A 25383-nucleotide genomic window follows, 5' to 3' on the forward strand; every position below is an offset into this window, starting at 1 on the left:
GAATATAAAATAGTAAATCATGAATTAGCTGTCTTAAGGGAAATTTACAAAACAAGTGTTATAAGCCTCTTGATAGAAGAAATGTCTAAAGGATTAAAACCAAAAAATTGAAAGGAAAGGTGACATGGTGTTTAGGTGCAGCCTATACTATTAACAGACAGGAATGCAAATAAAAGCTTTGTGATATGGCTGTTGTCATGTTTTCTGCTTCCCGTTAAAGCAGAGCTCTCCATAGTTATATATATTCACCCTCTTCACTTCTTGTTCTTCCCTCAACTTGACCCATGTCAATCTACTGAAATGACTCTTAAGAAGGTCACCAAAGACCTTGTCTTACCAAAATCTATCTTTTTCTCTGCCTTTACCTTGCTCCTCTTCTCTGCAGTGTTGGACGCAACTGACCATCTTCGCCTTCCTGAAACACTGGATTCTGAGCTTCGATATATGGCATCATACTCAGGTTTTCCTCCTCACTGGCCAGTCCCTGTTCCTTTGCTGGCTTCTCTCTAAATATGGGAAGGATCTCAGAGCACAGGAATATTTTCTGTCTTCATTTTCTTTATAGGTCAGTCCCAAGGCTTAAATACCATACATGTGCTGTGCTGATGTTTCACACATTTTTACCTTCTTTCCCATCATTGTTCCTGAACACCAGACTGAAATAGCAGCCATATTTTAACACAACCACCTGCTTAGTTTGGGTCACAAACCTTAATAGCTCTCTCTCCCTCAACCCCCACATGGATTTTGTCAACAGTGCCTTTGGCTCTGTCAGTAAAAGAGATCCTGAACATTCCTATTCCTCCCATTATCGCTTTGCCTCCCTACTGTCCTTTCTCCCCATACAACCAGCTTTCTTTCTGAACAGCGATTAGATCAAACCATTTACCTTGTTTAAAACTCCCCAGTGGCTTCTCAATGCACTAACAATAAAATCCAGATACCTTGCCATGGCCTGCTAGGCCTTATAGGTTCTGGTTTCTGCCCCTTCTACCAGTCCGGAGACATTGGAATTCTCTCCCTCCTTCCCCAGCTTGCCAAGTTTTTTTCCACCTGGGGCCTTTGTCACCAGGTGTTCCTTCTTCCAGGAAGGTTCTCTCTGCCCACCTTCAAATGTTGGCTCCTGCTTATTTTATGAGATATGAGCTTAAATGTCACTCTTCAGATGGCTGCCTCTCCATCGTTATCTCATTGCCATGGCTTATTTTCTTCTTAGCACTTACTATGGTCTGAATTTATTGTATTTGTCTACATATCCATCGTGAATGCGAATATAATTTCTCCACTGAAATTTTAGTTCATTAGAGCAGGAACTCTGTCTTCAACACTGCATCCCCAGAACCTAGAAAGGTATATGGTGCACAACAGAGTTTAATAAATATTTGTTAAATTATGATTCCAGACTAATTTTATGAGGGCAATCTTAACTGATACACCACCTCACCAGAAAGAACTCTCTGCCATTTTGATAGTGGTCTAAACAAGTTATTTATCCACTGAGCCACAATTCCCCCATATATCAAATGGTATTGCTTACCCCATAGGGCAGACAGGTAATTGAGGATTACATTGTCTGACAACACAGTAAAACACTGGAAAAAGGGAGCTAATTTTCTTATGCTTTTTCATATATAATATATGCATTAACATTTTAAAGGTTCCGAGGTTTTTTTGAACCTTCAAGTGTTTATTTAGGCTTTTCTCTATATAGAAGATTTCCCTCAAGACCCACAGGTAACTTACATTATCTAAGTTACTTGCCTTTTAGTTTTTCAGTAGTTTTCTTGTCTCCCTCAGTAGTCATTTTCCCCAAACTGTTTTCTAGAATTTCATTTAAGTTTTGGTAATGTGAACATTAAGAGGGAAAGACAGAGCTGTGACGCAGAGGCTGAGTGGTCTAGAAGGCTCCGTCACAAACCGACCAAGACCCTCCTCTGCACACAGCCAGATGTGCACCTTAGCAAAGGACCGCTCACTACCCGTTGTCCCGGCCATTCTGAGGAGGTCCCACATAGGGCCATGACTCCACCGTGCAGCCTACCAGCGGGTGTTTGACAGACGTTCTTCACATTAGTGAGATAAGCAGACAACTTTTCTGAGATTTTGCTAGTGAGGTATTAAAACTATATCCATGTGTGTCATCAGAGCCTACATAACCTTGGCTTGCGATTGCACAGCACTTCTTACAGAAGGAAGGCACCTCTGATGTTCCTCTACTGTTTCCACTTTTCTGCACTCCCCCAGGCCACATGCCCAGGACAATTGCCACGCTCTGTCCTTGTATTTTCAGTTGAATCCGTAAAGGACAACTGAAGGCAGCCATTGTAGCTTCTATACCAAATAAAGCAGTGAGACTTTTATTAAACAGGTTTAGCTACACAGTGTTTTCAGAGATCTCTATAGCTTCGAAATCATTAAGCTTTTATCTAAAAACCTCTTAAACTTAATATTTACTATCTTAACCAAATTATGAAAGTGCAAACACCCTTTATTTCCAAGTAGTCCCCTCAGCCCTCTTTCCAACAGGACATTTAGCCTGTTCTACTACAGGCTACTACATAGCTTTTCTTCTACAGGCGGACATTTCTTACTCTCCTGATGGCTTTATAAGCATTAACAGTAGGTGGTGCTACAGATGCATGGAAATAAATTTGCATAGACCAGCAGAACTGCCACAGCTTTATTTCGTGACTCATTACAACATAGAAATATGTTTTTTTAATACTTCATATAAAGTTATTGACATACAAAATTTTTTTCTTTTTTTTCCTTTTAATGAAAATGATTTAACTTAGAAATCTGTTGTGAAACTTTTGTCTAGTTTTGCAATTCTCAGATATTCCAGTGCAAAAATAGATCCCATTAGAGACAGCATAAAGTGCTCGGAATGAAGGGGCCAATGATAAAGAAAAAGCACAAAAAAACATAGCTTCATCCTAGGGTATAAGAAGAGAGAAAACTTAATCCTTATGGAAATATAAACATTCTATAAAAGGGATGCAACAATTTTGAAGAGAATTAGAGCCATCTTACTATAGTACTATATCATGACTAGTAAATTGTTATAAGGGTACAAATTAATATCTTCATATCAAAGTGGTTCATTATTACATAGGACACATGGCTCTTTGGAAGAAAATTTACCTGATATATACAACCACGAGAAGAAAACAGACAAATCCCTTTCATCAATGATTACAGTGAATGAAGGATGTGCAACATATAATAGTCACAATGAACACGCTTTCAGTACAGATTGAAATACAGTAGTTTGAGGTTTGGCTGTTTTTTAACAATGAACTGTGCTGGATGTTTAATGTATACAGGGCTTTGTTACTGTTTTCTTTTGTATTTTTCACATTCACAGTTGTTAATAAAGTTTCCAAGTTGTCCAAAAGAAGCAAAAGCAGCAATCTTTGAACACTTTTGAGAATTTTTGAACCTCACATACTTACATTTCCACAGGGAATATATAGAATTTTTACTTGAGTAGAGAATTGGTAAAAAATTTCTACTACGATTAGGTTTACAAAGGAAAATGTAAAATACTATCTGGATAGTCTAAAATGTAACCACAAAGTCAGTGTGTAACTGTAGATTGTTCCTAGCTTCAGAAGAGATCTTTTTAAAATCTATATTGAAATGTTTTTTTTTTTTTGTTTTTTCACAACAGTTCACAGTGTCTTTTGATCTTTTTTCAATGTGACCTTGAAGTCAGAGTAATTAAAGCCAAGAGCTAGCTATTCACTGATTTAATAGAGAATTAGAACATGATAATAGTGAACTGGGAAAACTAACAAAAGTTTGATTTTTAAAAATATTAAACAGTGAGAAAATAAATTATGAATCTTATTAGAGATAGCACAAAATATAATCACCTCATCATGCCAATGGTTACTGGAACTAGGCCTTCATTACCTGTTTATCATTTTAGAAAATAATGACATTAATTTCTAAGTCATTTTCTTTTTCCAAACAAGTTATGTGATAACTTTCTATAAATTTTAAAAAATATAGATTTGAAATAGATCTGAAATCTTAACACCTTTAGAGTTAATATTTAAATTTTAGAAAAAGAAGAAATCAGTAATAACATTGAAAGACGGCTTGAACTTCACCCAACAGTACTTCCCTCATATTTTTGTTGTCTTAAGGCAGATCACATTAGGCATTAGTGAAATAATATTTTTTAAAATGTTTACTGACTAAAAAAAAGACTGGGTCGGAAACGTCTGAAATATATTCCATGTGTGGGCATTTGCTGTTTTTATTTTTTTCATAACAGATTCAGGATTGAGGAGATGAAAATTTTGAGATTGTCAGAATGGGGTGTCTAAGATCTTCAAAGCCAATTATTTGAGGGTACTAAACGCCTTAAGCACAAGTTGCGTTACTCAAGTTTTGAAGCTAGTGATCTCCTTTGTGAAAGTACTCATTATTTAGTCTTGAGACCCTTATGACAGTTAAACTTTTTTGGCTTTTGCACTGTTGCTATTTAAAAAAAAAAAAAAAAAAAAAAAAAAAGCTGCCCAGTATTCCTTCACTGGGCTCCCACAACAACAAAACAACCTATTATTTGTAAACCTGTTAGCTGAATAACATGGCACAGGGATTATCTACTGAGACTTAATTTCTCCCCACCCAATCCATACATACATACATACTCAATTCAGCTATAATATACACTCAAAAAATACTTAATAAACTGAGATTAAGAATATTTTAAATGATGACCTTAAACTCAAATATAGTATTGTCATGAGATCTTGACCATCACCTTATTTTCTAGTCACTAGGCACTAGTCAGAGGATACACCTGCAGGCTTCCATAAGAAATAGCTAGTGAAGCAGTGAGGCCATATTCCTCTATGCCACGGGTTCTACAAAGAGGCCATTCCAAGGATTCACAAGTCACTGACAGAATTAAAAATTCCAAATAACGTTAAAAGTACAAAGATTTTTGTCAAAATACAATTCCATCTTTTCATATTCTAGATTAATTTAAAAAGCCAGAAATAATACCACACTTCTGTCAAACAGGAAGATCTTGAGATGCAATGTACCGTGTTAACAGACAACCAGGACAAATGGACACAGGCCTCCCTAGGTTTGAACACGCCATCTCTTTACTCCCATGACCTGGCCTCAGCAGCTTGCAGCCTCAACAATTTGGCTGCTCTTGGCTTCTTTCCAGGATCTTAGTTTCTTTAAAAAGTCCCAGAAAAATGACCCCCGGAGACCCATGGCTCCAAGCAAGGGACAACATAAGAATGGAACTAAGTCTCACCTGTCTTGAGCCACCCACAACTTGCATGTTACCGCCACCACAGCAGCTCATCAAAGAGGGAATCAATGCAGGCCTTTCCCACACATGGCACCATTTTGTCACCTGATTACAATGCTGATAGACTCTGAAGCAGAGCAGCTCTCGCAAAAGGGTGCATGACACACCATGGTCCTTCAGGCTTTCTGCGCAACTTGGCACTAGTAACTCTGGCACACTCATTGCCAGCAATGGATGTGTCACCGGGAAACCAGTCTCCTGGCATGGCACGGCTTAATGAATGAAGATGTACATGCCTTTTGATTTTGATAAATAATCACTGGCCATGATTACTTGATGAATTATTGTTGCAACCCCAGTGAGAATACAAAGGAACAAAAAAAAAGTGTGATTTCAAACCCATATGTCCACTGGGTTCCATACTAGAGTTTCACATAGGTAATAAGGTAATAAACTAAATTCAAGTCTTTTTCACTTGAGAGCCATACAAGACATAGGCTACAAAGGCACTGCCCCTGTAATGGAATTTTGTTTTCATTGCATTGAATTGCATTGCATTGAAGATAGTATCAGTACAGTATCCAGTTTACTTCTTCCCACAAAAACATCCAGCTCTTTCTTTTGGAACACTTCACATGGTGCAAAGGGAGAGCTAGTTCCTCCTTTCTTTCAGTCACTCTGCATGAACAGTATTCTTCATACATAACTTTCTTTCACTTTCTCATCCTGGAGAAAAGATGTGAGAACTGCAACATCCACTACTGTCTGGTTTTTGTGTAATGACAAGTCCTTTAAGTGGTCATCATCACTTTGGTCCTTGGCGAAGTTTACAAATACCTGTCAAAAGAAAGATGGACCTTTATAAATACCTCTCTACTTGTTCTTTTTTTTTTTCAAGTTGTATTTTCACCATGTGGAAAGTAGGGTAGGAGAATACAAGATTGCATAAATAGATTAACAAGAAAACTATGTGAGGGAGAGGGGAAACTTGAAAAAAAGGATCAAACACTTAAAAATTAAACTTTTCTATTGCCCCTCAAATTACCAACTGTTCAATCATCTATTTTGACTCTTATAAGCCAGATTAAAAAGGAAAGAGAGACAAAAACTAACATTTACTAAATAGGTACTAAGTGCCAGAATCTGGTACCTGAGGTTACCTAACCTAAATATGTATTCATTCAATATTTATTCACCCGTTTATTCATTTATTCATTATTTACGAGAGAGAAGAGAAGGAGCAGAGGTAGAGAGAGAGAATCTTTTTTTTTTTTAATTTTTTTTTTTTAACGTTTATTTTTTTTTTTATTTTTGGGACAGAGAGACAGAGCATGAACGGGGGAGGGGCAGAGAGAGAGGGAGACACAGAATCAGAAACAGGCTCCAGGCTCTGAGCCATCAGCCCAGAGCCTGACGCGGGGCTCGAACTCACGGACCGCGAGATCGTGACCCGGCTGAAGTCGGACGCTTAACCGACTGCGCCACCCAGGGGCCCCTAGAGAGAGAGAATCTTAAGCAGGCTCCAGGCCCAGTGCAGAGCCCAACATGGGGCTCGATCTCACAACCAAGAGATGACCTGACCAAGGAGCCCCTGATGTTATCTAATTTAAATGGGATAAGGCACCTGGCAAAAGGCCTGGCCTATGGTAGGGACTCAAAAAATGGAAGTTATTGTGATTATTCTTACTATGCTCACAATAACCCTCTAAAGTAGAATCATCTCCCTTTTCACATTCAGAGCAGTTAGTAAATAGCATAGCTAGTAGATCAGAAATTCAAGCTCAGATGGTCAAAGCTGCTCTAGGACCCATAATGGGAGTAGGGGACAGGGATTGGGAACCCTTACCCTCAAAAGTCAGTCTATTTTTGACATTCAAAGCTTACTTGGTCAAGTGTTGTCTGAGAAACAGAGTAGTCTTCTATATGGAGTCGCTTTTTGCTCTGGGAAAGGATGCTGAATATCCTAGCCAGGGAAGATAATGAGGATGGAAGCTGGTACTGGAGCATGTTCCGGTGCTTCTCTTTGAGAACACTTCCTGGAAAGGCAAGTCCAAAGAACTCCTGGACAGGCTTCAGATCAGGGTTGGACCCTGCTATTCGTACAACTATTGTATAACCATCTCCAAACCTGAAAGCAGAAAACAAAAACAAAAACAAAAAAACAACCAAATGGAAGATCCTCAGGAAACCTCTCATAAGAACATTTAACCCTGCCCACCTGGTGCCATGAGAAAGGAAGATTCACAACAGACCCAGAAATAAGTACCTGAGAGAAGGAACTAGTTACCATTTATTGACTACCTATTCTGGTGCCATGCTGAGTGCCTTAGACACATGATTTCATTGAATCCTTACCTGGACATATGAAATCTGGCAGATGCTACAGAGAAACTGAAGCCCAGGGAGTTAGTCACTTTCCCCTGGTACAGAGCTCCTAAGTGCTAGGGCCCAGGATGTGGACTCATTTGTGTTGGACTCCAAAGCCTATGCTCTAACCATCCCAACATGTGTAAAATTTCCCATTTCATGTGCTTTGCAAGGCAAGGTAGATATTCCTAGGATACAGGCTCTCAGGAAGGTGAAGGAATTTGTGCAAGAGCACACACCAGTGAAAGGTAAAGACAGAATTTGAATGCAGCGCTGTTGGACCTCAAAGACCTCATTTTTTCCACTAAACTATTTTTTTCCATTTATTTCCCTTTATTTTAGAGCCACCACGTATATGCTCACAAAAAGAATGCAAGCTTTCTCAGTAGGTATCATCCCAAGGAAATGGTCTTTGTTACCTATTTTTCAGATGCTGGACACTGCCAAGACACCGGAACCTCCCATTCACCATAATTGCCATCCTAGTGCACAGCGCTTCACATTCTTCCATACTGTGGGAATACAGAGATTTTTGTTTTAGAAAGATGCTCCTCTAACCATCAGGACATCATAGGACCTCAGGAATTTGAAAGAAATAGATTCCCAGAGTCCTAGGGCATAATTGCATCCTGTTCCAAATACATGAAGATGTAGCAATAACACAGTTTACTGCCGCACTGTTTACCCTTGTAAAAAAAAAAAAAAAATGCAAACAGTCCAAATGTCTACAAAAAGAGGAATAGTTAAATAAATTTTTTTTAGGGCATATCTTATTGGAATACTGTCAACTCATAGCTATGAGAAAGGATGACACATCTAAATGTACTGACTTGAAATAATGTTTATAAAATATTAAGTGAAAAAGAACAGTATCTATCTGGTATCTAAGAACCCCAAGCTTGCATTTTTGCTTGTAAACACACACACACACACACACACACACACACACACACACACACACACACACACACACACACGTGTGTAGAAATTTGCAAAAGAAAACTGCAAAGATATGTAGCCTAATGATAGTTATCTCCTAGTGAGGCAATTTCAGGTAATTTTCACTGTTTTTCTCTTTGCCTTTCTGTATTTTCTAATTTTTATACAATGATCAAATCCACTATTTAGAAAATTTTTAAATTACACAACACAGATGCCAAGCCAAGTCTTCACTACTGACCTATGAGATGTAAGCACTACTGATCTCCCTTCCTTGACAATACTTAAGGCACAATTCCATAGGAATCTCCGGGCTTTGGGATCCATGCCTGTGGTAGGTTCATCCTGTGATCAGAATAAAATAAGTCCTATTATTTGTGGAAAACACATCAAAGGCAGATTTAAGTGCAGAAGCATCTTTGAAATAAGATGAATGGGAAGTTAAAATATAGGCTATTTCTTGATGGACCAAAGAACCAGACCTTATATACCAGAATAAACTGCATACTTTTTGTAACCAGTTCATTCTTATAAATGTGTCATTGAATTTTTTAATAAAATTAAATTTCTCCAAATGAGTAGAAAGGGAAAGGAAAAACCTATTTAGTTTCAATCATCTTTTCATGACTGACAAGTATACACTAAACTTCTTTTTTGTCTGAAATTTCTATTCAAGTCTGTATTAGGTTTGGGTAAAATTACTTTACTTCTTTTTTTATTCTAACTCACTCCAGCTTAGCCTGTTATATTTGCTAGTCTTAGAGAAACAGACTACAGATCCAAATAGTCTGGATAACATTAAAGCCTTAACCCAAGGCTTCTTCCTGTAATAACTTAAACGCAGAAGAAAAAGGGCCATGGGCCACTGTCCAGTCTAATCTTCTGTTTTCATCTATCTGTATGTAAGGACTATGACCCAGATGCCACCTTGGGGATCTTGAAACCATAACTTCCATCTATAGGGGATGAACACATAGATGATAAGAATGTTCCGGAGAAAGGTCAGATCACATATCCAAGACTCAGTCACACCTGTCGGGGTTCTCCACAGCAGAGAAATAAGGTCTCTGGAGCATCTCTCTTTTGGAGCATGTGAGGGCATAGCAAAACCACCCCAGTGTGTATCAAAAAAACTTCCCTCTGGTTTTCTAAGGCTTCTCTGCTGTTCCTGGTTGGAAGAAGAATGGCTTGCCATTAGCCACGCCAGTCAGGCAATATCCCTGGATATACAGGACTTTAGAAAAAGTGATGTTCTCCATTCAGGCCAAAATAGTTTTCCATTCACAGCCCTACTCACCAGAAACACTACAGGAGGCCCGCCAATCAAAGCCATGGCTGTTGAGAGCTTCCGTTTGTTGCCTCCACTATAGTTACCAGCATATTTTTCTCCATACTTCACGAGGCCCAGTTTTCGAATTGCCCATTCACCAACCTAGAGTAATGAAAAGCACTTTGACTTTTGTCTGCTTTGTTAATTTTATCATGCTTTCTTATACTTATATATGTCATGTTTCTTTACTGAGTAAAGACTAGGAAAATTCTTTTCACTGAGTAGATTCTGTAATCATGACCTAGCAAGTGCCAAGGAGCCCAAAAGCAGGGGGAAGGGATCTGTGTGGGTGGGAACAGCACTTCCTCTCTGCCCTCCAGCATGCGTCTGCCACTCACTCTTGCCCCACCATCACCATGGATTCCCACCCTGCAAGTAGGGGTCAAGAGCCAGCATTTCACATTGCTGCATCCATGAGTAAGAAGAGCCTAAAGCCAATGGTCATTTGTGAAAGTCAAAGCCGTAAGGTCTACTGTCAGCATGCCAAAGAGGACAGGCTGGCTTTCTGGCGTTCACGGTACCTTCCCAACTTCTTTCTCTGGGACTCCTCTCAAGAGGGCAAAGAACTCCACGTGCTCTCTTCCAGTCAGTAACTCCGTGATGGCATCAAACTGAGGGCAATAGCCCATGTTCTGATGCACTTCGTGGATGTTTGATAAGATACTGCAAAGAAAAAAACTGGTCAGGTTTTAAGCATCTAGAGATATTCTGATTAGATAATCTTGCCTAATGTTCCTATAAAGTATGCTCGTACATGACAAAAATAACCAGAGAGCACACTAGCTTCGAGGAACAATCTTTCCGCCCCAAGGATGCCAGCCCCTACTGGCAATCAGGGTTCCTGCCTCTGTCCTGCCCACTTGCACCTGGCTCTCCCAACACCTCAATCTGCAAGTTCAGTCCCATTTCAAGATCCCCACGTCCATTCCAAATGCAGTGCTATCTTTACCAACAACCTCACTCACATGATCCCAGGACCTCAGCACTAAGTCTCGACCCCAGACTGACTTCTGTGTCCCAGTCATATGTATGAAGTACTTTGTTACTCCAAAGTCTCCTTCATGGCCATTCAGACCCAGAGGAGGCCCAGCAACTCTGGGTGTGACCTCCCTCCTTCTGCTTTCTGCTGTTCATACATTGACTCGGCCACAATATGGTCCAGGCCCCCTGGTTCCACTATTTACCCAGAAAGGCACCCTTCTAGTTTTTAAGGGTTTTGTTTTTGGGGTCTTTTGTTGTTGTTATTGTTGTTGTTTTATCACAGGCTCTCTGAAAAATCTGGTGACAAAAAAAATATGTACCTATAGACATAACTTTACATTTATTGGTGGAAGCAGCTTTTGGGCCCCATGAAGCCAAGTTCAGGTTAAGAATCCCTGATGTGGGAGAAGCTCAGGCCCCATCCAGTCTGATGGCCGCACATCAGCCACGTCTGGATAGTGTCTGCCTTTAGTCTTTCAGCAGTATTCATTTCTCTTTGCAGATCTGTTTAATACTCCCAGGGCCAGCTTTTTCCAGAATTATGACTGAGGTGTCCACAGACGTGAGGCCTGGCCCTCACAGCAGCACTGCCTAAGCCAGTTCTTACAACCAGTCACTGTGACAAACCTTAATTTGGGCCAGTTATTGCTGCCATTGCTTTATGTCCAAGGAGTCTGGTACTAGGAACAAGCCTGGGGAAGCAGGTGTGCAGCCTTAGGCCTGCTATTTCAGAATTTCTGTTCTCTTAAACCTCCTTTACTCTGCTACTAAAAATGTTAATGAGACAGAAGAGGGGACCCATGAGTACATTAAGTCCCTTGCTCCTTTCAATTTTATGGGCTAGTAGCCCCCTATCCATTATTTCCAAATTGTGAGTCATCATCCATTAGTGGGCTACAAAATAAATTTAGTGGGTCATGATGAGTTTTTTTTAAAAGATATGCCTATTTATGTGTTTTTGTGTATTTATTAGGTTGAGAGGTAACTGTATTTGCTACTTTGGATCATAGTCAGAAAAGTTCAAACGCATCTCTCCGTATAAAAAGCCCAGAGGAGCCCCACATATTTAGAATATTCAGGGTAACATTGCCTAATTGGTCTCTGAAGTGGAGATGTACCCCTTAAAGATCACTTAGTCACCTGTGCATTCTGAGAGAATGGCCTAATGTGGCCTCAATAATTGATACACTCTTTAGGGAGGACAATTTAGCAAGTACACACCCTTTCACCTAGTAGGAATTTTGCCTGAGGAATTGCAAGAGGACTGCAAGGACATATTTACATAGTGAAAAACAGAAACCAAGTGTCCAGCAATAAGAAATTGATTAAATAAACTACAGGTAAACGTACAGAGGAGCATTTTATGTAATAATGTAAAGTCTACATCGTAGAATATGTAACCCATTGGGAAATATTCATACTACCCTCATTAACAGTAAACTAATTAAAAAAAAATTTTTTTTAATGTTTTATTTCTTTTTGAGACAGAGAGAGACAGAGCATGAATGGGGGAGGGGCAGAGACAGAGGGAGACAGAATCGGAAGCAGGCTCCAGGCTCTGAGCAATCAGCCCAGAGCCCAACGCGGGGCTCGAACTCACGGACCGCGAGATCGTGACCTGAGCTGAAGTCGGACACTTAACCGACTGAGCCACCCAGGCACCCCAACAGTGAACTATTTTTAAAAAACCTAGATACAGTATCATGTCAATTTTATAATACACTTATATGTGTATATAACATAGATTTGGGCTGATGGGAATGTTCTAAAACTAGATTGTGGTGATCTGTGCACAACCTTGCAAACTGACTAGAAATCATTTAATTGTACTCTTAGGAAAAGCAAACTACATGGTATATAAATTATACCTGAATAAAGCTGTTTAAAAAAAAAACAGATGGGGACTAGAAAAAAAATGTAAATAATGGTTATCTTTAGGTAGTGGGATTATTGATGATTTTTATCTTTTTCTTTATACTTCACTGTATTTCAACATTTTTATAAACTACATAGGACTGTTATAATCCCCAAAAATCAAAATATATTTATTTAAATAAAGTAAAAAAAGTTTTTGTGGCAAAATACACTCTATGTCTTTTCTTACCTATTTTTGTTAAGGAAAGCATCTCCTCTGGTAACCGTGGTATCTCCAGTTAACATCTTGAAAGTTGATGATTTCCCAGCCCCATTAACTCCCAGAAGTCCAAAGCACTGAAACATATTGGGTAAGCCATATAAGCAAAATACTAAAAATCTGAATATAAATGACCCTTATAAAACAGTCACCTCAACTGGGTTTTTAGATAACATGATTCTAAAACATCATTCTTAAATATTGATGAAGAGTCAAATTTTTTCTGGTTTTAAGAACGTATATAGATATTTAAATATAATTTGTAATGAGACACATTGAGCATATTTGTAAATATTATTTGAATCATGAGGTTGAGGCCAAAGCTCATGTGTAAAAGAAAAGTAATGAAAACCAACCAGTCACATTTCACTATCTAATCTGGCTCAAGGGCAGAAAAGAACACAAACATGAACAATAAAGGAAAAAACCTACTTAAAAAAAAAATCTATTTCAATTTCATCATCATCTTGAATCGATCACAAAGTCACATTTGAGACGTGCATGCTTTCTTTTTAAATTAAAATAAAAATTAATGTTTATTCTTGAGCAAGAGAGAGGGAGAGAGCAAAAGCATGAGCAGGGGAGGGTCAGAGAGAGAAGGAGACACAGAATCCAAAGCAAGCTCCAGGCTCTGAGCTGTCAGCACAGAGCCCCATGCAGGGCTTAAACTCATTAACCGTGAGATCATGACCTGAGCTGAAGTTGGATGCTTAACCAACTGAGCCACCCAGCCACCCCACGTGCATTCTTTTCTAAAATTGCCTAACATTATCCCAAGCCTTTTGACAAATGGGATCCCCATCTTCTCAATGACTGATTGCTCCACATACACATGAATAGAGAAGCCTTTAAAACTCACTTTTAACCCTTCCAGATGTTGTTTGAGTGGGTAGACAGTTTGAATTAATAAGGACAAGAAAAGTGTAGACAAAGTGCCTTTACCTCGCCAGGAGGAATGCCAACGCAAATCCTGTCAACAGCGGGCTTCCTCTTTCTTCTGTAGATCTGCAACCGACAAAGTGCACACATTCATGAGCCATGGTGAATCATAGCTATCCCAAGCAACTGTGGAAGAGGGAATTATAACCCAAATACACATGAAGTAAGACTCATCAGTAAAACTAAGTCACACATTTGATATGCTAAGAGCCTTGGTCTGTCTCTGTAGCAACTGGCTTCTGAAGGACTCTGAAGCTCAAAATAAAAGTGAACTTCTTTTTATTTTTAATTTCATATCAACCTTTTTATGTTTATTTGTTTTTATTATTTTTTAATGTTTATTTATTCTGGGGGGGGGCAGAGAGAGAGGGGGAGAGAGAGAATCCCAAGCAGGTTCTGCACTGTCAGCAGAAAGCCCTATGCGGGGCTCAAACGCATGAACCATGAGATCATGACCTGAGCCAAAGTCAGAAACTTAACCAACTGAGCCACCCAGGCACCCCTTACGTTTATTTTGAGAAAGAACATGCGTGTGCACACACACACTCACACAAGTGGGGGAGGGGCAGAGAGAGGGAGGGACAGAGAGAATCTCAAGCAGGCTCCATGCTTGCTCTCAGTGCAGAGCCTAACATGGGGCTTGATCTCAAGAACCTTTGAGATCATGACCTAAGCGGAAATCAACAGTTGGCTACTTAACTGACTGAGCCACCCAGGTGTGCCTACTATCAACCTTCTCCGAAGACCTATTAGTCATTAAAATATAATTTTTCATTTACTTGATAGATTTTTAAAAAATTAAACTGTGCAGGGTAAAAATGTATCATTGAAGCACTGCAAATATTGTTTGTACATATTATAAAAAAGTAAATTGTTGGGATTCTGGCACCTAGCGTGGGCTGAAACAAACCTTCCTCCTGAGACATATGGAGACATGCCAGCTTTTTAGACTATGACTCTCAAAATCAGCCATTTATTCTTCCTACCTCAGCTTTGACTGGATGTACAATTTTAGTATGTTTTAATAACAAACACAAAAGTGTAAATGTGAAAAACAAATATACTTGAGAACAAGACTTCATATTATAAAATATTCTCAGTAGGATTTCTTTCATTAAGAAGTCCCCTCAGTGTATTTTAAATAAAATTAAATACTAGATAGAAACTTGGTATAGATGTACATATTTGGGGAAGCATGCTCTTTTTATTAATCAAATCAGCAAAAATGACCGTTTCCAACATATAAAGCTGAAAACAACTGAATACAAGTTGTTACAGCCTGTACTGTCTCACCTTTGTCAGCTCCTTGATTTCCAAGATGTCATTCTGTCCTCCACCATCAAGAATTCTCTGTCTTTCCCGCTTCACATCTTCATCCTCATCATTCAACGGAGGAAGCCTTGCATTTACAGGTCTTGGGGGAAAATTTTTAAGAAAAAAAAAAAAATCAACCTTTCAAGGTATCTTTCAAGACAAAGACCCAATTTCTAAGCAAGTCCTATAAAATATACTCTCTGTAGTTTTTAGGATCAGCAGTGCTGTGGGCTAGAGGATACCCACATTAGGAGGATCAGTTGGATTGTCTTGAGATCAATGCAAAGAAACCACCACTGACTAGTGCTTCCCCATGTTCCTCTGTGACCCTCAACCAGGTGCTCCATGAGTTCTGAGAAAAAGCTCACCTGGGCCTGATGAAGAATCTGTACTGGATCAGAACAGTGATGAGGAAGAATACCACCCCTTCCACAGCCATGGCGAAGAGGTTTCGTCCCACTAAGTCCCAAGACAGTGGTGAAACAAAACGATTCTCCCCTGAAGACACAATGTAGAGATCCAGTCAGAATGGAGGCACCAAACACCATGGCCCTTCCTCAAATTCAGGCTCAAATTTGTCTATGTTCCCAAAAACACCAATGGTTCTTGTCTATGACAAGTAAGGGAGTGATTACTTTTCAAGTCTGATTTAGAGTAGCATTTTGGGAAAATATACTATGACCCAGTAATCAGTCAGAATTTCAGAACTAACATGTATTAGATCTCTAATTTCATATCTTATATTTCCTTTTTAATGAGACATGCCACAAATGCTTTTTAAAAAGGCCAACAATCCAGGGTAATTTTAAGGGTATTTTAGCAAACTGTTTCACTGAAGATTAGAGAGTGCTTTAAAAAGATGCCCCTTTCAGTAGCATATAATGTAACCTATTGAACTAATTAAATCATCTGGCTTTATGGGAATACTCCTTACATTCCTTATACATCTCCTGTGCACTTGTTAATTGAAAAGAAAGAAAAAATAGTCCCTCTTCTATGTCCATTAAATAACATGGCCCATCTAGCTATATGAGCCAGTGGATGAAGAACAGTAATGTGGCCACAGGAGAAATATTTTTAAAGACTCTAGAGATTGAAAAAGCTGCAATAAATTACCTTTTTATAGACTTTGTAAAAGGTAATAGATGGTCACTCTACAGACCCACGACTTTCCTAGTAGTCAGAGCCAAAGTTTGTACCCTTCCTTCTGGTTCTCTGGACTGTATCCAATTATAACTGTGGTTTGCCTTTTCCAGTGACTAACAAACCCAACCAGTGGCTTTATGCACTGAGTCCAGGATGAAGCCAGTATTTTCCTTACCTCCTTACCTCCAAAATTGCCCTCTCACTTTTCTCAAGGCTATCAGAGGCACAGACAAATGTTGCATCAAAAGATCCACGCCACATCCAGCTTCATTGTCATGAACCCTCTGAGTGGTGGGAAGTCCTATGCCTAGTCACCAGTCTCTTTCCAAAACAAAGCCCAGAGTCCCAAGGCCCATGAAAACTGTCATCTCCATGAAAGCACCCTCTAGCCACTGCTGTCGCTCACCAAACCTTTCCAGGGCATCAGCCATTGCCTGATTTTTCACCATGTCGATGAGCCCCCGTCCCAGGCAAAAATGTGGGAAAATCAAGAATACAGACTTCAGGATATCATTGATGTTATTCAGTTTCTAAAAAAATAAAAAATAAAAAAAATAAGAAAGAAATGTCATTTCTTCAAATGAATGTCATTTGTGGTTTAGGCTAAAAATATATCAAGGTCTAAAATACGAGAGATTAGAAAAATTTGGATTCGCTGGGGTCAAACTGAACCTTTGAATTCAGACACCAATCAATAGTAACAGCCATAGTTGATGATACATAACCCAATAAAATTTCTTTAGAAAATCTGAAGTAAAAAAAAAAAAAAAAAATTGAAGTAATGCTATGAATATGTAGAAATAGGAGCAAAGTTTGGAAACAGTTATTTTTTTTTTTAATTTTTTTTTTCAACGTTTTTTTTTTTTATTTATTTTTGGGACAGAGAGAGACAGAGCATGAACGGGGGAGGGGCAGAGAGAGAGGGAGGCACAGAATCGGAAACAGGCTCCAGGCTCCGAGCCATCAGCCCAGAGCCTGACGCGGGGCTCGAACTCACGGACCGCGAGATCGTGACCTGGCTGAAGTCGGACGCTCAACCGACTGCGCCACCCAGGCGCCCCTAGAAACAGTTATTTTTAATCAGAGGCAAATCCGTAATAAAATACTGGCTTAGCATTTCAAAAGCAAATTGCTCATGTCTGGGTAATATTGCAGTTTCAGGACTTTGTAGGCATTTTAAAAATCCTTCTTGTATACGTCAAGCCAGTGGCCAAATAGCCAACAATTAAGTTGCCATGTGCTGGATGCCCTCTGTTAGGGCACAGGGGAGGCCAAGGTTAATAAACAGTCTCTACTCTGAGGAAATTACTACGTAACTGGTAGTACTGGAGGCATGAACTGAGGGTTTGGGGAGCACAGGAGAAAGAGAGCGCCTCCCGCTTGGCAGGTAAGGAAAGCTGCATATTTGAGCAGAGTATTGAAGTCTTAGTGAGTTACTACCAGGCTCTGTAATAAAAGAAGTCAGGCCTACAGGAGTATGGACGGTTAAAGCCAACAACGAACTCAGCTAAAACTACAGAGCCTTGGGAAAGGGTGTGGTGAGATTTGGCCAGGAAGAGCTGTGCACCTCTAAAGGCCTTGCATGCTAAGTTCAGGTGTTTGGACAAAGACAGTAACAACAGGAATGGACAGGGCCCTTAAGGAGATCTGGAACCAGAAGACCAGACAAGGTAAACAGTTCAATGTGGGACATAAGCAAAAGCATATATGATGACTATAATACTGCCAGCTGGGGTGATTGGGTAGATAGGAATGCCATCCAGTGGGATGGGAATGGCAAGAGAGGTACTAGGTTTTGAAAGAAAAGATGATTAGGACAGGTCAAGTATGGGGCACCTAGAAATAATCTAACTGGAGCCATCTGCTAGGCAAGTAAAAACGTGAGACTAGAGTTCCAGGGAACAATGAGGGCTAAAGGCATAGATCCGGGAGATAACTATGTAAGACACGGAGAGAGGGTTGGTCAAAGCCTCGGGAATGAATGGCATCACACAGAGATAACATCTCAAGTGGAAAGCAAAGATGGCACAGGACCAAATAGTGGGAAGAGCAACACTTAAACAGAAAGGAGTACAAAAGAACCTGTCAAAGGAAACTCAAGGGTTTGATCAAACTAAGAAATATAAAAAAAAAAAAAGGAGGAGAAAGACGTGCTATTCAAACCCGGCGGGGAGAGAATCTGAAAAAGGATGGAGTGGTCAGCGGGGTCAACACCACAGACAAGTAGCATTAGATCATTATTCCATGCTGTCCTCTCGCTCACAGAGATGCTCATCCCCACAAGAGCTGCTCTTTCAGCAGACTCACATTGTTGGTGAATAGCTCCAGCACAAAAGTGGCCACGCTGCCGTTGATCCCAATGAAGAGGTTCACGCTGGTGAGGACCACGTAGGCTGTGCTGGGGATCTTGAACACGAAGGAGGCTGGGTACATGAGAGGTGTGATCGACCACCTGGTGAGGCACAAAGACACATGTCCACTGGGTGTCCCCTGCCTTCCCTCAGAAACTGGGCACTATATGCCTTACCCCCATCCACAGGTGCCTTACCCATACAGCAAGAGTAGAAGGGCTAGCACAGGCAGGTTGGTAGAGGACACGTAAGACTTCTGCTGGAAGCAGATGAAGATGATAATGACCAGCGTGGCAGGGACCACATAGTTGCACTAAAAGTGAAAAGCAAGGAAATAAGGTTCACCCCTGAGTCAGAGACACAACACATCTCAAGTCTTCACCATCATAGGACAAGAAAGGGCAGATAAACATATTGGGAGAATAACTTTGAATTAATGAAGCCACATAAAGCATTAATCAAAATATCGGACAATACATTTTGACAAGCATTTTACCCTTGGCTGATTTTATAAACTGCATGCCCTTTCTGTCTTTCCAACAGCTAAGCCAAGGTGTCACGCTCAGTAAACTTATACTGAACAATGGATTCCCAGTCAGAGTAATTACAATTTCACAGCAGCAAATAAGCTTCCATTATTCTTCCCAAAGATGATTGTGTGCTTCATCGTTAATGCTATATTATAGTCTGTCCAAGTTCAATCTCACATGTAATCTATTTATAAGCGCTTACCTCATAACATGAATGTCACAATTGTTTCATCACACTGAGAATAACTTTCAAGGCTGTCCTGACAGTGTGTCAAACATTAAAATGCAGATATAAAGACTTGACTACAGGACAATTATGAGAATTCATAGCTGGCGGACCAAAGTACAGGCAGGGAGGGGAAGTGGGCTTGTTGGCTGTTAAAAGAATTTGAGCTTCAGACTGCAGGGCTCTGTCTCAGCCCCATTCTTCCCAGTATGTTTATCAACAACTTAGATGAAGACATGCTTTTAGTGAATTTCAGTCTCTCTAAAGCAGGAAGGGACAGATAATACACAGGAAGATAAGGGATAGCTCTAAGGTCACAGACTTGATATTCCATCTCTGAACCTCCTGTGCCTGCCACAGTCAGATGCATAGTGAGCACTTAAGTATGTGTTTACCAAATGAAGTAATCACTGGATCAAGACAAAAACAAAACCAAATGGATACTAAACAAGATGCAGTGTAATAGGGATAAATATGAAGTTTAGGTTCAGAAAATCAATTGCATTAGTATAGAGTGAAAGAGACCCCATTCACCAATCATTATATGAAATGGAAATTACAGTTCACTACCAAGTTGCCATCTAGACAGTGCTACCTCCCCATGCAATACCCATGAGCTAAGTAATGACAGTATGGCATAAAGATCAACTCTGTCTAGATATGTAACCCTTCAGACCTCAGCCTGAACACAAGGATAGTTTTCGGCTTGGCTTTTCAAAAGGAACATTAACAACGTGGGGCATGGCCATAGAAAGGCAACATATCAGAACAGTGATAATTCTGAGAGGCTTCGTATAATCAAAACAAACATCATCATCATTACTCATGTTTGTACAGTGCTTTAGAGATTACAAAGTATGTTCTCATATAGAGGGAAGACCTGGGTTAAATGAAAGCTGTCTTTAAATACCTGAAGGACTGTGCGGTGGGAGAAGAATTAAATTTGTTCTGTGTGGCTTACAATTAATGGAAGTCAAGGGAGATAAACTTCAACTCCACTTTACAAAAATTAGAAGTTCAGAATTCTTTTAAGTCCTCTATATTGGTCTGAACAGAAGCAATGTATTAGAGCTGGCATAAAAATATATTTGAAATGGATGGATAAGCTTCTGGGTAAAATGTATAGAGTTTTCAACTGAAAGATGGATTTCCTACCAAGGTAAAGAACACCCTGATTCTGGTGGTGAAAACCTACCAGACAAGGTAAAGGCACTGAAGTTTTGACTAAGGGTCTTCCAGCTTGATGTTACTTTGAAAAATGGTCAGTTAGGAAATTAGCGGCAGTGGTATTAATTGCAGCGTGGACAGATTTTTCTTTCCAGCGGGAGATCAGCTCTGTATTTGATGCCATATTTAGTGTCATGAGAGTATACAACTGCCTCTGCCTTTTCCTTTTTCATTCATCTTTGACTAGCTAGTTAGTACACTTTTAGAAAAGCCGGGGCGGGGGGCTCTTTCGTCCAACCCACAGCCCTAATGATTTATAAAACAGCAGCAGACTGGAGTTCTTACCATATCCCACACAAAATTGGAGAGCCAATAGATGACAGGCTTCACTCCACTGATGAACTGCAGGTGTTTTGCTTTGCTGACCCGCTCTTGGATCAGGAACACCACAAAGCTGGCCGGGACGAAGGACATTGCAAAGATGACACAGATGGACACAAGGACATCCACTGATGTAGTCATCCTGAAAACAAAAGGCAGTGAGGCTATGAGAGGCCACTGATGCAGCTGAGGACCCAATCAAGTGAGATACACGTGCACACAAACACACACACACACACACACACACACACACACACACAAACACACAAGTGTCTGAGATCTGAGGGAAAAATATCTGTTCACCAAACGAATTTCATTCAGGGTTAAAGATGATTATTTTCAAGTAAAAAAAAATTCTGATGATTAAAATGCAAAAGTGATTTCAGTGAGGCAAAAAAGAACCCATTACCATAGTGAAATTATTTTAAAAAGTCTAAGAATGGTCAAATGGCATTCACTTTGGTCTTCCTTTCTTGACACTTAAGAGAATTAAGTTATAAATTTTCACACATATAGGACTACTATATCTTGAAAACTAAATAAAGCAGAAATATTAGTGTGAAACTATTCAAATAAGTTAATTTCCGGCTTTAAATAAATTTGAAAACAACAGTATGCAGCATATGTAACAAAAATTCTCAGATTATTTTTTTAAGAATTATAAGCTCATTAAAGAGGGTATAATATAAACTATTCTTATATATATTAATTATATATAAAGTTGGTATAAAGATCCTAGTGACATACATTTTCTATATGAGTTCAGCAGAAATAGCTGTGCCATGCTCCATACACAGGGAAGAATCTAATGCTGAGTGCTAGACTTGGGCAATTTACATGAATTGCCTCATTTAACACCATACATCTAGAAATTTAGAAACCAGATTCAAACATAGATCTGTATGATTCTAAAGGCTATGCCCTTTAAACTATATTATACTGGCTTTAAACTTCACACATACACACACACACACACACACACACACACTTGACTGAGGAATTAAAAAGACAAGCTGATAAAAGTATGCTTCACCAAGTTTAGAAAACAGTGGTTTCAAAACTAATAAAACCATTTTTTAAATTTATTTTTTTAATGTTTATTCACGTTTTGAGAGACAAAGCGTGACCAGGAGAGGGGCAGAGAGAGAGAGGGAGACACAGAGCCTGAAGCAGGCTCCAGGCTCTTAGCTGTCAGCACAGAGCCCCACACAGGGCTTGAACCCAAAACCATGAGTTCATGACCTGAGCCGAAGTCGGCCACTTAACCGAGTCACCCAGGCACCCTGATTTTTTATTAACCAATGTGTAAATGGTGAGATAAAGTATTTTAGGATTTTATTGACAATTTTAGTTTACATAAATTCACTAAATGTAATGGTCTTTAGACATCAGGGTCCTTTATCTTCTGCAGTTTAATCCCTATCAACCAATTCATATGATCATTTTCTACCCAGAACCTGAATTAATAATCCAGATATACAATAATATAACTGTGACCTCTGCTGATACTCCAGAACCAGTTTCACACTTCCTTCCCCTACTCCAGGAGTCCACCAACACCCTCTCATCCTCCTACCCCACCCATTCAGACACAGTCACACTTACAGAGCCACTTCTGAGAGCTGCTGCTTAGTGAGATTCAGAGGGTGATTGAAAGCGGTAATCCCATACTGGCTGGGGTTCTCTCCCTTCTGCAGGTTGGCCCGGAGGATGGCATTGTTCATGACATTCAAGAAAGAACTGATGGCATGCCAGCCCTTGTTGTTGAACCACACCTAAAATAAAATACACCGGGTACAAAGTAATGTTTCCAAATCCTTCTTCCGGAGGTAGATGCACATACAAAAAAACATGGGCATAAATTTTAGGAATTCCAGTCATATACCAAGATAAAACATTATAGTCTGAGAACATGGCAGAGTAATCACGGTAGCCAGGGTACGTGGAGCACAGATCATGTGGCCAGGTGTCGTGCCAACGACCCTATACCTTTAACTCACTCAATCCTCACCATAGTTTTAAGAGAGCCATGATTATGATCTCCCTTTCTTAGATTAGTAAACTGAGGCTTAGATAAGTTAGGTAACTTGGTCACGGTCACAATAGTTCACTTGGTATGTCTGGTGGCAAAGCAAATTCTCTTCATTGCTATACTGTATGGCAGTACTATACTCTGTGGTAAAATTAGTAGCTCTTTTCTGTCATGAACACACCTGTCAACATTATGAGTCGTTCATCAAGAAGCTACTAGAACAAAGGGCTTTACCTTGACGTTATTTTTCGTGTCTAGTCCTGTCATGAATCTTCCCAAGCTGCTGAGAAATCGATCTGCAGAACTGTCCTGTGAACAAAAGAAACTTGCCTCAGCTGGGATGGTTCACAGGGAAGGGCAACGGGACAACAATGTGAGGAGCAATATTTTACTGCTTTGTTCACTGAGGTGAGATTTGAAGCCACTGGATAACTGGCGCCCAAGAAACAAGTGACCAGAAATCTTAAGCATTCGTGCTGCCCCAAACCACAAGTCTTGAAGGAGTTGCAGGGATGCCCAGTGACTCAAAGTCCCAAGATGCAGATGTCTCACTTAACTGAGTGGTGAGGATTCTCCCAAGTGTTCCCCTGGCGTCCTCCTAAGACCCAGAACTACACTCAGTGTGCTGAGGTATTGGATATGTAGGGTCTGTGTGTCAAAAGTGGTGATACGACTTTAGGACTATTGTGGCTGCCCATGATTCTGGAATGCAGGTCATCTGACCCCTCAATTCTCATTTAAAAATGGGAAACCAGAGGGGCGCCTGAGTGGCTCAGTCAGTTAGGTATCCAACCTCGGCTCGTGATCTCGTGGTCTGTGGGTTTGAGCCCCGCACTGGGTTCAACAGCCTGGAGCCTGCTTTAGACTTTGTGTCTCCTTCTCTCTCTCTGCCCCTCCCCTGCCTTGTCTCTCTCCCTCTCTCTCTCTCTCAAAACTAAACATTAAAAAAAATTGGAGTGGCGGGGAGGGCACCTGGGTGGCTCAGTCAGTTAAGCGGTCAACTTCAGCTCAGGTCATAATCTCACAGTCATGAGTTTGAACCCTATGTTGGGCTCTGTGCTGACAGCTCAGAGCCTGGAGTCTGCTTTGGATTCTGTGTCTCCCTCTCTCTTGGCCCCTCCCCCACTCACGTTCTCTCTTTCTCTCAAAAATAAGCAAATATTTTTAAAAATTTTTTAATAAAAAAAAAAAGGGAAACCGGAAGTACTGAGAAATGAAGTGGGTGCTTTATAGAGGTCCTGCTGCCAACTTTAAGGAAATAATTCATTTCCTGTTTCACCAGTGATTGTTTTAGAAAAGTACGTTTGAAGCCCAGTTTATTTGCCTACTGGCTAAATTCACGAACTGAAGTTATCCTGAGTGCTTTTAAATCTCTGAATTTTTTTTGATCTATGTTTTCAGATATTAAACATACACTGTGTACCCTACTCTTGGCTGGCACAAGATCAGTAAATCCCATCAACAGCTTTGTATTCAAAAATCTTAAAAACAGTAAGTGGCTGGGTGATTAGATGTACCTGTCAACTACTCCCACATAGCAGCAACTCTAGGCCCATTTTTCTGACATGTCCTAGAATGGATACCATACCTTGGCCAGCTTCAAGTGTTTCTTCACTTGCTTGATGGCATTATTAACTTCTTGACTTGAAGGAAGTGAATGAGAATTACTGGCACCCAGAGAAAACCCTCCGTACCTACAAGAACATCCTGGCATTAAAATACAGCACGGTACACAGTACTGTTGAGCAGCAGACACCCCGTGAATTTGTGCATGCTTCACATAGGTGAATTGCTTATTCAAAGAAGGACTGAAGCTGGCCTTGGAGAAGGCTGCATCTTGGCCTCCTCTAATGAATTCTGGCAATCTCTTAACTCTTATGGTTACCGCACAAGTGGGAAGGACCTGCATGTGATTATACACAGAGTGAGATGTCTGAGACACTAAGAATGGTCGTTCGCCTCACAGCCTGATGTCCCAGGCCTGCACGTGGGTGTCTGGGCAGGGTTCTGGGTTTTGAGACAATCAGATGGCGAGCTGGAGGAGGGACACTGACCAGAGTAGCCTGGGGAGGAGGGCTTATAGACAGGCCTTGGCTCTTTTCTAGCACGAAGACTACTTTAGGGGTCCCAGTTTGCATCTGCTCTGTGCAGAGGTCTGTGGGTGCTGGCCCTTGGGGAAAAAGCAAAGAGGAAAAGTGGGAAGCAGTGATGGAGCTAAGTTTTGAGGCAGCCATATAAGCTATCTCATTTTCTAGTAAGTAC

The 25383-nt window shown here is 40.2% G+C and overlaps 2 protein-coding genes across 7 annotated transcripts in view; one reads left to right on the forward strand and one right to left on the reverse strand.

The window, feature by feature from the left end:
* Positions 1 to 25383, forward strand: part of LOC112851507 (protein NipSnap homolog 3A-like) — a 41621-nt gene that overhangs the window by 13442 nt on the left and 2796 nt on the right. Inside the window, exon 7 of one of the 2 annotated variants that reach the window (XR_015242914.1) lies at positions 13020 to 13126. The gene's annotated coding sequence lies outside the window, so the exon portion shown is untranslated. Of the gene's footprint in view, positions 1 to 385; positions 1501 to 13019; positions 13127 to 25383 lie in introns of those variants that run through there. The other variant, XR_015242913.1, reaches the window with a different exon arrangement.
* Positions 2651 to 25383, reverse strand: part of ABCA1 (ATP binding cassette subfamily A member 1) — a 323564-nt gene continuing 300831 nt past the window's right edge. For all 5 annotated transcript variants that reach the window (XM_086683626.1, XM_086683625.1, XM_086683627.1 and 2 more), the window contains 17 exons: positions 24710 to 24815; positions 23356 to 23430; positions 22695 to 22864; positions 21054 to 21231; positions 18983 to 19098; positions 18742 to 18886; positions 16841 to 16964; positions 15657 to 15786; positions 15268 to 15388; positions 13978 to 14040; positions 13006 to 13112; positions 10442 to 10583; positions 9888 to 10022; positions 8832 to 8935; positions 8071 to 8163; positions 7169 to 7412; positions 2651 to 6121 (listed from right to left, as the gene is read on the reverse strand). In XM_086683626.1, coding sequence (XP_086539752.1) covers positions 5981 to 6121; positions 7169 to 7412; positions 8071 to 8163; positions 8832 to 8935; positions 9888 to 10022; positions 10442 to 10583; positions 13006 to 13112; positions 13978 to 14040; positions 15268 to 15388; positions 15657 to 15786; positions 16841 to 16964; positions 18742 to 18886; positions 18983 to 19098; positions 21054 to 21231; positions 22695 to 22864; positions 23356 to 23430; positions 24710 to 24815 — 2194 coding nt within the window. In that variant the 3' untranslated portion in view covers positions 2651 to 5980. The remainder of the gene's footprint in view (positions 6122 to 7168; positions 7413 to 8070; positions 8164 to 8831; positions 8936 to 9887; positions 10023 to 10441; positions 10584 to 13005; positions 13113 to 13977; positions 14041 to 15267; positions 15389 to 15656; positions 15787 to 16840; positions 16965 to 18741; positions 18887 to 18982; positions 19099 to 21053; positions 21232 to 22694; positions 22865 to 23355; positions 23431 to 24709; positions 24816 to 25383) is intronic.

Source organism: Puma concolor, chromosome D4 (assembly GCF_028749965.1).
Source record: "Puma concolor isolate L17-30 chromosome D4, mPumCon1.1.hap2, whole genome shotgun sequence".
Lineage (NCBI taxonomy): Eukaryota > Metazoa > Chordata > Mammalia > Carnivora > Felidae > Puma > Puma concolor.